The sequence below is a fragment of the Penaeus vannamei genome, chromosome 14 (genome assembly GCF_042767895.1).
Source record: "Penaeus vannamei isolate JL-2024 chromosome 14, ASM4276789v1, whole genome shotgun sequence".
NCBI classification, from domain to species: domain Eukaryota; kingdom Metazoa; phylum Arthropoda; class Malacostraca; order Decapoda; family Penaeidae; genus Penaeus; species Penaeus vannamei.
In genome coordinates this window covers 10,631,269-10,646,268 of record NC_091562.1, presented here as the reverse complement: position 1 = coordinate 10,646,268, position 15,000 = coordinate 10,631,269, and the positions used below count along the sequence as shown (strand labels likewise).

General features: G+C 39.4%; 1 protein-coding gene across 4 annotated transcripts in view; it reads right to left on the bottom strand.

The window, feature by feature from the left end:
• Positions 1-111: 111 nt before the first annotated feature.
• LOC113804906 (ankyrin repeat domain-containing protein 65) overlaps positions 112-15,000 on the bottom strand; it is a 15,269-nt gene continuing 380 nt past the window's right edge. The window contains exons 2-11 of one of the 4 annotated variants that reach the window (XM_027355818.2): positions 11,601-11,820; positions 11,208-11,298; positions 10,739-10,926; positions 10,373-10,573; positions 8,739-8,816; positions 4,833-4,909; positions 3,488-3,711; positions 2,906-3,144; positions 2,514-2,687; positions 112-2,266 (exon numbers count right to left, since the gene is read on the bottom strand). In XM_027355818.2, the coding sequence (XP_027211619.1) occupies positions 2,126-2,266; positions 2,514-2,687; positions 2,906-3,144; positions 3,488-3,711; positions 4,833-4,909; positions 8,739-8,816; positions 10,373-10,573; positions 10,739-10,926; positions 11,208-11,298; positions 11,601-11,819 (1,632 nt within the window). In that variant the 5' untranslated portion in view covers position 11,820 and the 3' untranslated portion in view covers positions 112-2,125. The remainder of the gene's footprint in view (positions 2,267-2,513; positions 2,688-2,905; positions 3,145-3,487; positions 3,712-4,832; positions 4,910-8,738; positions 8,817-10,372; positions 10,574-10,738; positions 10,927-11,207; positions 11,299-11,600; positions 11,821-15,000) is intronic. The other 3 variants (XM_027355819.2, XM_027355822.2, XM_027355821.2) reach the window with 3 other exon arrangements.

Genomic DNA, 15,000 nt, shown 5'->3' with positions numbered 1-15,000 from the left:
TGTAAGTTAGGTATAAATCTATCACTTTACATCAAAACCCATAGGAATTTCTTCCTTCTTTACATCACAAGCTCTCGCTGTAAGGTAGGTATGTGAAATCAAAGAAACATCATTATCTAAAACATCTTTAATATCCAAACCAGCATTACAAGAGAAGCGCACGATCACATCTAATTCTTGGTTCCTAACCAGAGACATCGTCTTGAACATCCAAGCCATGGTGGCAGCTTGTGAAACACATATTTGTCTAGTAATACAATGCTTGTTAAGAATAGGGTTTTCATTCATGGAAACTTCACCATTCAGTCGTTGCTAGAAATAATAACCTGAAATAATAACATTCATCGAAGTCTCAATGACGCACAAACAGTTCCTATGCCGTGTTGGATAGACCTCCATAGGAAAAGGATGAGTATAAAACTACACTATTCATCACAGTCCCTTTGACCTTCCCTTGACAGACCTAGCACCAGGCTAAGGAGGGAAGGTCAGTGTGAATATTAAGCACCGACGCAGACTCTATTTCATCTCGCAAAGGGAAAAGAGAAAATTTATCTCCAGGGTGGCAGCACAAAATCCTATTACATAGCCTAACAAAGAGAGGAAATATGTGATACCACATGAAAAGAAAATCGTGAGTTTGCTGTGACATTCGCGGGAGTTTTGGGAGAATTGCGTGAAAAAAAATGGCAGCGTGTTAATACATTGATAATATGTGCATTATTGTGAGTATAAAATATATCTGTGGGGGATATATTAGTCACGTAAGCAAATCTAGAATGCCCTGCTGATGAGGACCAAGTGCGCTTTATCAAATGTCATTGTTAGCCGAGGCATTGACCTAAGAACGGAAGGGGTCAGGTCAAGAACAGCTAAGACTTGAACCATGAATCATTTATCAACATTTTTCTACTAATATACCTTGACCTAACCTTTAACCGTTTCTTCAGGTTTACCAAACAAATCTCTCTCTCTTTTATAAGATTATAGAAAATTAAACAAAATACAAAATTAAACAAAGTACAAAAATGCATAAATAATATGATACAAAAATATTACATAAGACAATACAAAACAACCCCCTTATTCATACAAAAAGAAGTTGATATGTAAAAAATAAGTCAGAATCTACTGTACAATTGAACTGCTTATTTCGTAATTCTACCTGGCAATGTGCACAGTATAAAACTCTAACTATAAGCCTCTATAAACACACCTAACTTAAAATTCATGAAATCGAAGAATTGACGGGAAAAATATGACTTTTCAGATGAGATATTTGTGCGGTCTTATCCGAGTTGAGAAAATCGATCAAGAACAGTAAAATATGCCTGATTTATAAATAATCTAGAAGTATGATTCATGTCAGAAACTACAAATCACTTCTATGATTTATAGATAGGATTTTTAGTTTAGTTTTTATGTTCTTTTGTTCGTGTATTCCAAATCTGACTTAAGACAGGAATTATCATGAAGAAAAAAGAGAAAAAAATATATATGCCAAATTCTAAGCTAATTTACAAAGCCTTTAATAACGAGACAAACTCGTTCTTTTGGCTCTCTGTTCCCGACCAGCCGCATCTGTGTGTTTATGTAAGCTATTTACACAAAAAAGAAAACAAAAAAGTGAGTCTTCGTTTCAGTAAGAACATATCACAAGTCAGCGAAAAAAAGGCTAAATTAAGATCTATAACGGAACATTGTTTTTAAAAAATATCAAACGTAAAGTGCCATTTTCTCGTTAAAGAATGACGTCACTTTATGTATAATCTACAGCACCGTAGGCCTTTAGTGTTTTCAAATAACCATATATATATATTGTTTTATATTAGCAAAGTAATTGCTTGAAATATTTTATCTTGACTGACTGCGAATACAATGACGGAGCATCTGCAGAATATACTTATATAATCTATCTGAATATGTACAAAATCACAAATATAACGGTAAATTGGACAATTAATATATATCAAAATGTATATGTATATCTATATGTATGTATGTATATATATATATATATATATATATATATATATATATATATATATATACTGTATATATATGAAACGTTATATAATACAATTCTTACACTAAGACTTAAGCTACTGTGTTAGATCTCAAGCAGTTAACTGATCTCATACAGAAGGTATTTCTTCATGATCGCAGGCAGGTCCAGCTCGTCGATTCTGACGGGCATCTTATCCCCCAGTTCTTGCCTGAGGAAGATTCTGGCCAGGTGCTTGAGGGGCAAGGGGGACTGGCCAACCTGGAGGAGGAGAGAGGCAAATTTATTGATTATTATTGTTATTATTATTTTTATCATTACTATCATTATCATTATAATTTTCCTTATTTATTATTGTTATATTTTTTCAAGTTTCAATAGAATGCTGATTTTGCTCAATTCAATCAAATAAATATATTTTTTCTAATTGGCTCTCACCACTGAGAGCTGTTTAGTGTATATCAAACGAGAATCCTTGGAATACAAAGCGATTTCACCATCGGATTACCTTGAGGTATATTTTCCGCTGATCATTGTCAATCAGTGACGAATGCTTGATAATCGCGAGATCAAAACGCTGCGCTGCTTCGAGAAGAGAAATGAGAACATCCGGGGTCTTGGTTAGGTTGGGGAGGCAGTTGAGGATGCCACGAGGGTCTCTGTTCTGGCTCTGCATCACGACCTGCGCGGGCAAGAGGAGTGGTGGCGTCAAAGGCCTTTTTGTGTTGGTTTTGACTTTGTAAGGTCGGTAAAATGCAAAGATATCAAGTATTTTTCAATGTGATAGAGAGTTATTATTTTTCAGTTGTGTCTATATGTTGTCGATGTATAACAACAATAGAATTAAAAAAAAAAATATGAATACTTAAAGCCTGTCAAAATAACAAATCCCACCCTTACCTCCGCGCCATGCTTGAGGAACAGGTTAACCACCTCGACATCATGTTCCTCGTTTGAAGACAGATACTCCCCAATGGGCGGCTTGATTGGCGAACCATCGTCGCCGATGATCACCAGATTGGGGTTCGCGCCCTTCTCCAGCAGGAGCTTGAGGATCGGCAGGCGGTTGGATATCCCTTCGCTGCAGGCCATGTGCAAGGGCGAGCCGATGATGGGGGAGCTGGCGTTCACGTTGGCTCCTGGTGGAAGAAGGGCGTCGTGGAAGAAGGGCGTCGTCACTCTCACACCTCTACACGAGCTAACTATTTACGGACGTTTTTTTATGGACGTTTATACGATCGTTGTGTATAAGCATTCCTACGTTCGTTATATATCAGCATTTCTACGATCGTTGTTTATTAGCATTCCTACGTTCGTTATATATCAGCATTTCTACGATCGTTATATGCTATCATCTGCTCCTACGTTCGTTAGATGCATTAGAAACCAAGTCGCCGAAACTACAACTATCCACTTCAACCATTTTGGAATAACAACACAGCCCCAACGACCCCCGGAAGCAACACGAAGAGGAGAACTTACCGTTGTCGAGCAGGAGTCGCACCAGCTCAACGTCGCCCTTGAGGATGGCCAGGTCGAGGGGCGTCGGCTTGTTGTACTCGGCCTCGAAGTTGACTTGAGCGCCTTGCTTGAGGAGGAGGTTGACGATGGGGATGGAGCCCGAGAGGACGGCGTAGTGGAGGACGGACCTGTTGAGAGGGGACAGGTTGCAGGGGCGGGAGGACTCAGAGTGGAGGTATTGCCACCTGAAGGAAACAATCACTCGTCAAAAATGTCCTACTCGGATCAGTTTGTTTGAAAAAAAAATCCCTTTCTTGTTTTCGTTCTTCGGAAGGAGCGCGATATTAGTTTTTTTGTTTTCACTGTTTCTAATTTGGTTAAAAGCCAATCAGTATCTAAAGCTCCGTGTCACACAGCAAATAAAAAAGAATGCAACCCAGGCAGAAATAAACTCACAGACAATAGAAACACTAGAACAATTTTGTATCACAAAGAACGAAAGAGACTAAAATCTAAACCATAATTCAAACCCACGCTAAGGTACATATATCCAATAATAAAATTAAAGTCAAGAAATGCATACTAAACATGCCAATAGCAATAGACACATCATGAAATCAATAATAATACACATGAACATTTGTTTTGTACAAGATTGTTTAAAAGGCAATGTGAGGGTGTACTGAAGATGGTTTTGTGTGCATTCATATTTCTTTGTGTGTGGAATAAATGGCCGTCCTAGAGATTTCACGAAATAGAACAGGCAGAAAAATTATAATGCATGCAAATAGTTAGTCATAAATAAATATACATACAATTATATATATATATATATATATATATACATATATATATATATGCATATACATATATATATATATATATATATATAAATAAATATATGTACATATACATATATTTATGTATACATCCATATACATAATATATATATATATATATATATATATATATATATATATATATATATATATATATATATATATATATATATATATATATATATATATATATATATATATATATATATATATATATATATATATGCATTTGTAAATATATACATATATACACACACCTACACACGCACACAGCATGCATGGACTTCGGTTATACTTACACAAGATCAGTAATATAAAGAGTACTTAACAATGGACGAGGAAGGATGTATTATGTACAGCACAAGAAACGCACAGTGAACGTATACACTAACATAAATAATGGGGCAGGGAACATTTTTGTAATCTATAGTGCGTGTAAAAATACCGAATATAAATAAAAGACGAGAGGAACGAAGGATCCACGTTTTGGACACTTAAGTTATCAAAATCCAAAATATATAACAAACCTGTAGTCATGTCGACCCTCAGTACGGGCGTTGACGTCAGCGCCGAAGGAAATGAGGAGGAGGACGCTCTCAAGACCCTGCGGGGCGAGAGATCGAAAATCCGTAATGATTTTGCCGTGAGAATCCTAAAATAGGAGGACGAGGAGGAGGAGGAGAAGGAGGAAGAGGAGGTGGTGGTGGTCAGAGGTCAAGCTGGGCCATGAAGAGGAGGGAAGGTGTGGACGTTGACCCTCTCAAAAAAACTGTGGTGACCTGGAAGAACTAAGACAAGGTGAAAATTTACAGACAGGAAGGAGACAAAGACCGACATTTTCCAGGAAGAAAACAGCAAGGACAGACAAAAATGCACAGACATAGGATCTTATTGATTTAGTCCCAAGATATGATGTGAGAAAGCAGCCTTAGATTACGTTGTTTGTATTCAATGCATTTTTCTACTGTGCGATGGTAAATAAGATGGTAATAAGTTAAAATGCGTTGTTTAGTGTGAAGTATATTTGGCATGATGTTCGGGAATGGTAATAAAATGGCCATTGAACATTAAAAAGACTGGTGACATCTTGGAATATGGAGATACTGGGGAGGGAGAAGGCCTTGGTAAAGAACATAGGGTAAAATGATTCTGATCAAAGCAAGGTAAAAGAGTTTGTGAAACAAAGGCAAAATTTCGTGGTCTGGTTACTGCACACAATTAGAGCTGATACATTATGGACATATACAGTAACAAGGCAACAGATTTTAAGGTAACAATATTGTATAAACGATATCTATATTCGGGCAATAATAGTAAAAAAGTGAAAAATCGTAAAATGATATGGAATAGTAAATCACAACATACCTTCTGTAAAACCCATTCTTAAAATCAAAATGTACTCGTGTTCATATGTCATTAATGGTAAAATTACTACACCTACTGTAAATATAAAGGCAATGAAATACCTTAAAAATATACCATCATATTAATCAAAACTTCTCATGCAAGAATGTACAAACTACCATGCATATCAAGCACATCCAAGCAAGCACAGTGAAAGTCATGACACGAGTGCTCAGAAGCTTCGAGAAAAATAGCGGGCATCTCACTCTACCTACGTGACCATTCTCGTATCATAGTCGCTTCGTTTAAACTGGCACTACCTTCGCTTTTGTTATTTGTTTACCAAAAGGGCACACTTGATTCTGATTGGTTGAAAAGGGGAGTACAGAGAGCTCTTTTTGTTCCCAGTTGACCAATGGTGAGGAGTGACTCATACTCTGCCATTTTGACCAATCACATTCGCCGGATAGCAAAGGTTGAGGCCAGCTACAGAGAGACGACTATACCTAATGCGCAGCCAGGGAGATCATCTTGCTTTACTCTGTCCTCTTCTGAAGCTTCATTGCACAGTCTGTGAACACCCTGCAACTCTAGCCTCTTTCACTTGGCTCCTGGCTGGTGCAGCAAGAGAGTTAGCATGGGGGATATATTTTTTAAGACGAAGCAATCACACTCCACCACTGCATTATGGGGAAAGAAAAAAAAAGAAAAAGAAAACAAGAAGGAAACAAAAACATAGGCAGGATATGCAGCCTAAAAGCAGAATCTCTCGTTGAGTGTAAATAATCGGTGATCGACTGACGTTCATTTTTAAAAAGGTTTTGGTAACTATTACCGTTTGAAAATGTCTGACTTACATCACCGGAACGTCCGCATATACGACCTATATGTAATGCTTACACAGAGTGAAGCTGCTTGCCGGCACTGAATAAATTTCATCAAATTAAATCGAAGAAAAATGATAAAGCAATACAAGAACAGAATCCATGCACAAAAACACAAATGAAAAAGAAAGTACTAATTATGAGAGCCAATGCCGGCACAGGGGGAGACTAAATGCTATAGGCCTCTACCGACACAACTTCGCCCAGTAAAGGAATATTCTCGAAAGCAACGCAGGTTACCCAGGGAAGAACTATGAGCCAACTAAATGCGGGTGTCCCAGTACGAAACACGTCTCACACTTGCACGTTTACTGGGCACGGGCTACCTCTGTCCATGGCTCCATCACAGAGACACTGGCAAACTATTCTGAATCATACTTTTCCCTTAATCTAAGTCAAATGTGTCATATACTGCAAATTTGTCTCTTACTAGACTTAAACCCCTCGCAAACTGCAATCTCTTTGAACGAATTCAGTTAAAGAATAATATTTATTCTCGAACAACACCTGGGAGCAATGGCTGCCTGTATTGTGTCGGCGAGCGCTTTCTAGCTCACGTGGGCGTAGAAGGACCTGGTTCACCGCCCTTGGTCAGCTGAAAGGTTGAGAGGAGGAGCCACGAGGGCGCCGTCCACACACCCATCGCCTGGTGCAACGGCCAGTATCTTTACACAAATGTAGGTCTACTTGGTCTTTAAATGCAGACAAAAAACTAGAAAACACTGTAATGAAAACCGAATCCGATATCTTAAAAAACAAATTTAGTAAGAGAAATAATCTATTTGACATAGAGAACCTCAAACATATTGAATATACTTTGGAGAACAAAACGGACTGGGTGTTCGAGACTGACGATTCGCGCCAGGGGCTGAGTGTGGGAGGCTTCGGAAAAGTTCAGCCTCAGAGACAATACACAAAGAAGAAAAGAGTGTAGACATGGATGTGTAGGTTTTTAGCACTTTATAAACGTCATGTATTAATCTATACGCGCATTTTAACCATATATTACACATGCAATTAAGTCCTTCCATTGATTTTAATTATTTTTAAAGCAGAATCAGGGTACCAGACATGGAAAAGGAAAAGACTTTCATTATTTTTTAAAGTACTAATTCAAAGTGAAAACATAAGATGTAAAAATTGGGCATATCAAATGAACTCGCAAAATTTTAATCATGGCATGGACGTATTCTCGAAAAGCGAATAATTCAGATACGAAATTTGGTATATCTGTCAGTTCAATCAGTGACCATCACATATTTACAGTTGCTCGACAAGAGAAGCTTAGTAATTTAAGGTCGAATCTATTGTTAAGTAGATCTGCAGGTTTAAATTGGTTTCAGGGTGTGTGTATGTGTATGTGTGTGTGTATGTGTGTGTGTGTGTGTGTGTGTGTGTGTGTGTGTGTGTGTGTGTGTGTGTGTGTGTGTGTGTGTGTGTGTGTGTGTGTGTGTGTGTGTGTGTGTGTGTGAGTGAGTGAGTGAGTGAGTGAGTGAGTGAGTGAGTGAGTGAGTGAGTGAGTGAGTGAGTGAGTGAGTGTGTGTGTGTGTGTGTGTGTGTGTGTGTAATTTAAGCTTAGTAATTCAAGGTCGAATCTATTGTTAAGTATAATAACTGACCTGCAGGTCTAATTTGGTTTCAGTGTGTGTGTGTGTGTGTGTGTGTGTGTGTGTGTGTGTGTGTGTGTGTGTGTGTGTGTGTGTGTGTGTGTGTAATTTAAGCTTAGTAATTCAAGGTCGAATCTATTGTTAAGTATAATAACTGACCTGCAGGTCTAATTTGGTTTCAGTGTGTGTGTGTGTGTGCGTGCGTGTATTTTAACCTTCAGAACGTGTGTATGTTTGAGACAATACATCTTGTTTAATCAAAAAATATTAGAGTCTTACTACTGTTTTTACCTGTGACGCAACTTTCACTATATAAACTTTATGGTGCAGGTAAAATTTACTGCTAAAATGAGATAAATAATCAAACACACACACACTCAAAGAAAACGGCCAGTACACCCTGTAGACCTAAGGGTGATGTTGGAAAAAAGGAAAAAAAAGTTTCACAAGCAAAGAGAAAAAAATACGTGAAAGAAACACTCAGGAAAAATAGAAAGGTAAAAAAGGAAGAAAGGTTCAAAGAAAGAATAAAATGAACGAAGAACCAGGTCCTCCCTTCCCCTCCTCCCCTCCCCCCAAGAAGCAGCTAATCACTCACCCGCAGCGACTGAGCGAAGTGTCGTAGGATTTCTGGGCCGGTGATGTTGTCTCGGTTTTCCATCTCTTCTGACGCATCCTTCGGGAGAGAGAGAACGACTCACGAACGGGAACGATGCATTAAGGAAAATCAATGGGCAATCTGCACACAACAACTCAGCGATTACAAAAATAGAGAGAGAGAGAGACAGAAAACGGGGTAATTAAGAGGATTTGCGTCGTTAAAGAAAATGGGATTTTGTTAAGGGCAGCTTTAGAAAGTGTAAAAGCAACCAACTAAATTCGTGTGTGGTGCTAAATATATATTAGTAAGGCCTTTAACAGAGGAGTTTTAGTAAATGCTAGCAGCATAATGTTAAAAACTACATCAAAATGAAGGCAAAATAGAGGATGACTGAAGTTAATTTCTTCGAAATTACCATAAACCTAATAGTAATTTTATGCCCACAACTAAGAGAAGTCATTAATTTTCACTAATATGCGCTACCTAACATTATTTAGAATTGTAAGAGAAAAATATAAGGAATTTTAGTGCTAAGGTTACGTTTAACTACAAGGGATAAAGTGCGGGAGATATTGTTAAATTTAATAAGCGGATTAAGACATTTTACAAAAGCATTGTCAAACAAGCAGGGGAAAATAGTCATTGGTGCTCCAAAGGTAACGTCAGAATTTGATGCATGTAATTTTTTTTCGTAATATCAGTGCTCCACTGTATATATATATATGAGCGTGTGTGTGTGTGTGTATGTGTATGTGTGTGTGTGTGTGTGTGTGTGTGTGTGTGAGTGTGAGTGTGTGTATGTGTGTGTGTGTGTGTGTGTGTGTGTGTGTGTGTGTGTGTGTGTGTGTGTGTGTGTGTGTGTGTGTGTGTGTGTGTGTGTGTATGTATGTGTGTGCGCGCGCGTGTGTGTTCATATGTATGTATGCATATATATATGTGTATACATACATATGCATACACATTTATATACAAACATGTATATACCGTGTATATCAGGGAAGCTTAAGTATACCGAATTAATCTACCTTTTCTTAATCGTACGTATACATGCTCTTCTGCAAGCCTAATCAACCATCCTCAGTCTAGAGGGGCGTACAGTGCAGTGCCATTCACAAAAGTGAACTGAAGCAAGACTACAGTGTTAGTGTCACAGTTTCAAAACAAAAGAACACAGCTACTGGAGTCAATTATTATAAGCATGGCTCACTACAAGTTCAACTGTGCAGTAGATAAGTACTCTGAAGCTTCAACTAGTGTCTAGTGTCTTCTGCTTTCAGGATCTACTTGCATGTTTGAGTCTAGTCATTTTCCCATTCCTCATTTCTTTGTTATGCATCATGCAGTATCGTTCACGCTTTCTTGTCCCACATGATGATAGCTTAAACAGGACCTTTTGTGAGAACTGCCGTTTGATATGCTCGTTAATCCAATTATTTTGTGTGGATCTGAACATTAACCGCTAGCCAGCCAGTTGCTGACATTAATAAAAGGATAAAAAGAGGGTATATATTGAAAAAGTGAAGAAAAACAGGGAAGACCAAGCAAACAAAATAAAAGAAGAAACAGATCTTCATTTTTGCGGTCCACAAAAGGTCCTGTGACTCCCCCCAACACGCCTTCGAGGGGCCTACCTGCTGAAGACGGCAACACTTCATGAGAGGCGTGAAACCTTGTCTGTCGCGGGAATTGGGGTCAGCGCCGTATGTGAGGAGGAGGTTCACGAGCTGTATGTTCAGGGGGTTGATGAGGTTGATCTCCGAGCCGAAGAAGTACTTGGCGTTGGGGTTCGCGCCATTTTCCAAGAGCAGTTTGGCAGCGTCGTAATGATCGTGCTGAAAAGTGTTCGATTCCGGTTGTTAATGGCGTTTATATGTATATATTTTGCATCTCCATGTATGAAATTACCAAAAAAAAGAAAAGAAATACACATCAAATCAAGATTACACTCACAGTAAGCAAAAACGAACAAAAGACAAGGCTGAGTCATCCTTCCTCACCTTCAGAGCCAATCTTAGAGGCTCGTCCCCAGCATCTGTCGGGAAGTCATCGTCGAACTCCGGTGGAATATTGAAGTTCACCTGCGCCCCGTTCTTCAGTAGCACTTCCATCATGTCCGTGTACCCGTGTTCGGCCGACAGATGCAAGGCCGTGTAACCGATCTCGTCGCGGGCGTTGATGTCACATCCTGAAGGAGGTGAAGATTGGTGGGTGGAAAGGGGGATAGATAGAGAAAGAAAAGGGTAAAAATGGAGATTAGTTTCCGTTGGAGTTTGGAGATGGGGATGCATAGAGTGTGAGAAAGGTGTAGACCGATGTTTTATTGCAGCATGATGACTGGAGTGAGATTGATTTCAAAACTTTTTTTCAGATATTTTTCTGAGTCCTGAGAATGCACTGAAGAATGGGCCCCGATGACAACATTGATTCCAAAAAGTACAAGATAATCGTTAAAAAAACAAAACCTACCTTCACCAATGAGGAATTCAGCTGCCTCGGGATAGCGCTGCCATACAGCATAATGCAAGGGAGTCAAACCCTGTGTCACTGCGTCTTTCACCTGCAGAGGGAAGAGCAGAAAGAGAAGTCAGGAGGAGTTGGTGAGTGTTCAGGTCTAAAATTTACCAAAGCCTGATAATGAAGCGTGAATATTTAAAGATCTCCAAAAGTTGGAAGGGAAATATATCTATTTTTTTGTCAGGAATAACTATGGTGTTCTATTGGCATAAGAGCATGCTACTGCAATTCCGTTGAAGACACACAAACACAGTCCGCTTAAATGAAAGTGAAAAAAATATCTCCAAGTTTATTTCAACCTGAATAGTCAGATTTATTAATACAAAACTCAAGCCCAGCACTCACGTTAGCACCGCACTTGAGAAGAATTTTCAGCTCCTCCAGGGGCGCCAGACGGACGATGGCGTCAGCAAGTTCCCGCTGTATGTTGGCGCGTCTCTTGTCCTTCCGGTTCTCGTCTAGGCCCTCGCGCTCCTCCTCTGTCTCTGAGCCCTCGGACACCTCTGGCTCCTCGGCCTCGTCGGCTTCGAGGATGAGATCTGGGTTGACGATTTCCATAGGCATCCTGAGGGGGAGAACGGTTGAGGTGTTGAGTACCTGTTATCCGTTTTATGTCTGGGACTCGAATGGTATGTTTCTCCACCTTTGAATGGCGTTGACGAGCGAGTAGACAAAGGGATACTGAATTTTAAAAGATATAACATAGTCGGAAGCTTAAATAAAAACAATCAGACAATTATAAAAAGCATGAAACAATTTCACGCCTTGTTCACCGCATCTGGGACACATCAGCATCCTAGACATCCAAGTCAGACATGCGTACAATGCAGGGAAGAGAGAGAAAACAGAGACAAAAACAATAACAATCTGTTCTAGAATTATAACCACAAACCCTTGCAGTTCATTCACCCTTTAGCACCGAAACCTAGCCTCATGGACGAAATCCTCTCTCGTAACCTATTATAAGTGGGATCAAAGTAATCCCCAAGGAGCGCCGCAGAATGGCAGTCCAGCAGCGATTCACAGGTAGTTCGGCGCCGACAGGGATGTCCATAAATATCTCGGTACCTTTGCCAAGTTCTTGCACCACCCACCGCCTTCGCCTCTTGATGCTCTGCCACCTACCAATCATGATCCTTGGCTCTCAGCTTATATTAAAGGTGTATTTGCATCGGCATGTTGCTATGGTAAGGTGCATGTGTATGTGCACGGTTGTATGCATGAGTCTATTTTGTATGATGTTGGTGGTATTGTTTGGTTGTGTGTGTGGTTGTTTGTTTGTTTGTGTGTGTATGTCTGTCTGCCTGTGTGTTTGTATCTTTATTTGACTATATGTTTACTATGTATACGAATAGTTGCACGCAGTTGCTATTCCTGATTCCTACAATCATCCTTTGTCAGTTTAGTATCAGGCGTGTTTATTTCCGAGGCATGCGTGCATATACAAAAGCATTCCCCTCGTTGATGTCTTGTGAGGAAACTGCCGAGAGATATAACTGGATAACCAGACACAGCGAAGGGAATAAAGGATGGATACAAAATATGAAGAGTAATGAAACAACTGATTCACATATCTGTTTCAGAATTTTGTAATACATAAAGAACTATTTCTTGTCCATTAGTTTTTTTCTTATATTACTTAAATGTATTTCCGATATGTGATTTCCATTTGATGCACTCCGTAACTGCGTAAGAGCCATCCCGGTTAAGCCATTTCAATCCTTATTTCAAAGCGCATTCAATGTCAGTTCCGCAAACACTAGCGTTCGGCTGTAGCTTTCGTTTTAATCGAAGTAAAATTACGGCAATATCAAAAGTAAAAAAGGAAAACTGTCTTCTTCAAACTAACACACACAGGAAGTGAACGGCCCACGCAGCAACCGGCTAGAGGCACCGCGGCAACGAGTGCCACTCTGGGTCATCGGCCAGTGCCAAGCTGTGACATCACCTGCGGGGCAAACGACGCCAAACTGTCTGTAAAGAAGAGAATTTCCTCGCGCCTTTGTTGCCTCTGAGAGGGGAGAAAACACACGCCAATGACATGTGCGCGTGGGTTCCTTTTGTCCTCCGCATTGTTGATAACGATCTTGAGTTTGCTTTTCAACAAAAGGAATATATCTAATTCTATTTGATTTCTAATTTCGAACTAGAACTGGATAGCCAATGTGTTTCTTAGATTATCGAAGAAACTTGGCTCTTTCTTGGACGTCTGGCTGACCTCTTTCGACCTCTGGGTACGACTCCTCGCCCTTCACCCCCCCTCCTACCCCCTCCCTCCCTGTGCCCCATCGGCCGTCATGGCATCGCCCCCTAGCGACACCTTAGGGGCTACTACGCCGTTCCCTTGTGCCGTCTTGCGCAGCGCCCTGCGTCCCGGAGGTGCCAACGCCGTGTGACTTTGTTAGGGCTTTCACGTCACAAAAAAGGGTGAGGTGCCAAAAGGGGGAGGAGGTGCCATGGGAAGAGAGGTGCCAAGAATAGAGCGTGCTTCCCAGCCTCGTGGGAGAACACGATGAATCGGTCAGATGTTTTTCTTGACTGATGCTCGGCAATGGGTAGGTGGATGGGCGGTGGAGGGGGTGCTCCCACAGTGGAAGCTCTGTGTGTACATACACATATAAACACATTTGTGATAATGTTTATACATTTCTGTGTACATATACATTTGTGTATATCATTTACAGAGAAATGAGCAAGTTGATTTAATACGAATATGCATACATATGCATATGTGAACACATACACAGAATATGCTGAAATGCAGTGTTTGAAAGTACTGAAATATATCCCAACACAGTAAGTGCACAAAGATAAGCCTATGCACACCAGGCAGAAATGCTCGTCTGTTTTTGTTTGCGACCTCAAAGCGAGCACGTGGTTTCGCCCGCCCAGATGCCCTTGCCATCGCGGTTCATTTGAGCCGTTCATCTGGAAATACCAGGTCAGCCAGTCACGCGGAACAGAAAGCAGACCAGTCGATTAATCTACCGGAAAAGAGGACATTTTGGCAGGGTTCACTATTGAAGCTTGGTCCTGATATTATTTTTACAAGAACGCTGTTTGACGCATGGGTGTTTTACTGAATATTACTGACGTCAGAACTTAAAGAAATAAACAGAAGGTGAACACTCACAGTGGATCCCCAAGAGGTAATTACAAGGAAACTTGGCACAGTCCGCATTTTGGCGTTCATTCTTGGACCATTGACTGTTGACCACGTGGCCTTTGTTTACATCAGCTGTTTAGTTATGCAATGCCCTTTTCATTACTAATGTTATTATCATCATCACCATTATTATCATAATTTTTGTTATTATAATATTTTCCTTATCATTACAATTACCATTACATATATTATTATTATTATTAACATCACCCTTATCATTACCGTCATAATTATCTTTATTATTATCATTATTATCATCATTATTATTATTATTATTATTATTATTATTATCATTATTATTATTATTATTATGATTATTATTATTATTATTATTATTATTATTATTATCATCAGCATTATCATTACTATTATAATTTTTATTATTATCATCATCCTTATCATTATTAGCAGTATTATGATTATAATGCTAATGCAATTAATTAATGATAATTAGTCTAATTCTAAAATTTACTGTGTATTTGTTTAGAAAATATACTATTAAGATCAATCAGACTCACACAACATGTAAAAGAATAAGGATAATCCTTGATCACTTCGAGTTCAATGACCTAAGGATAA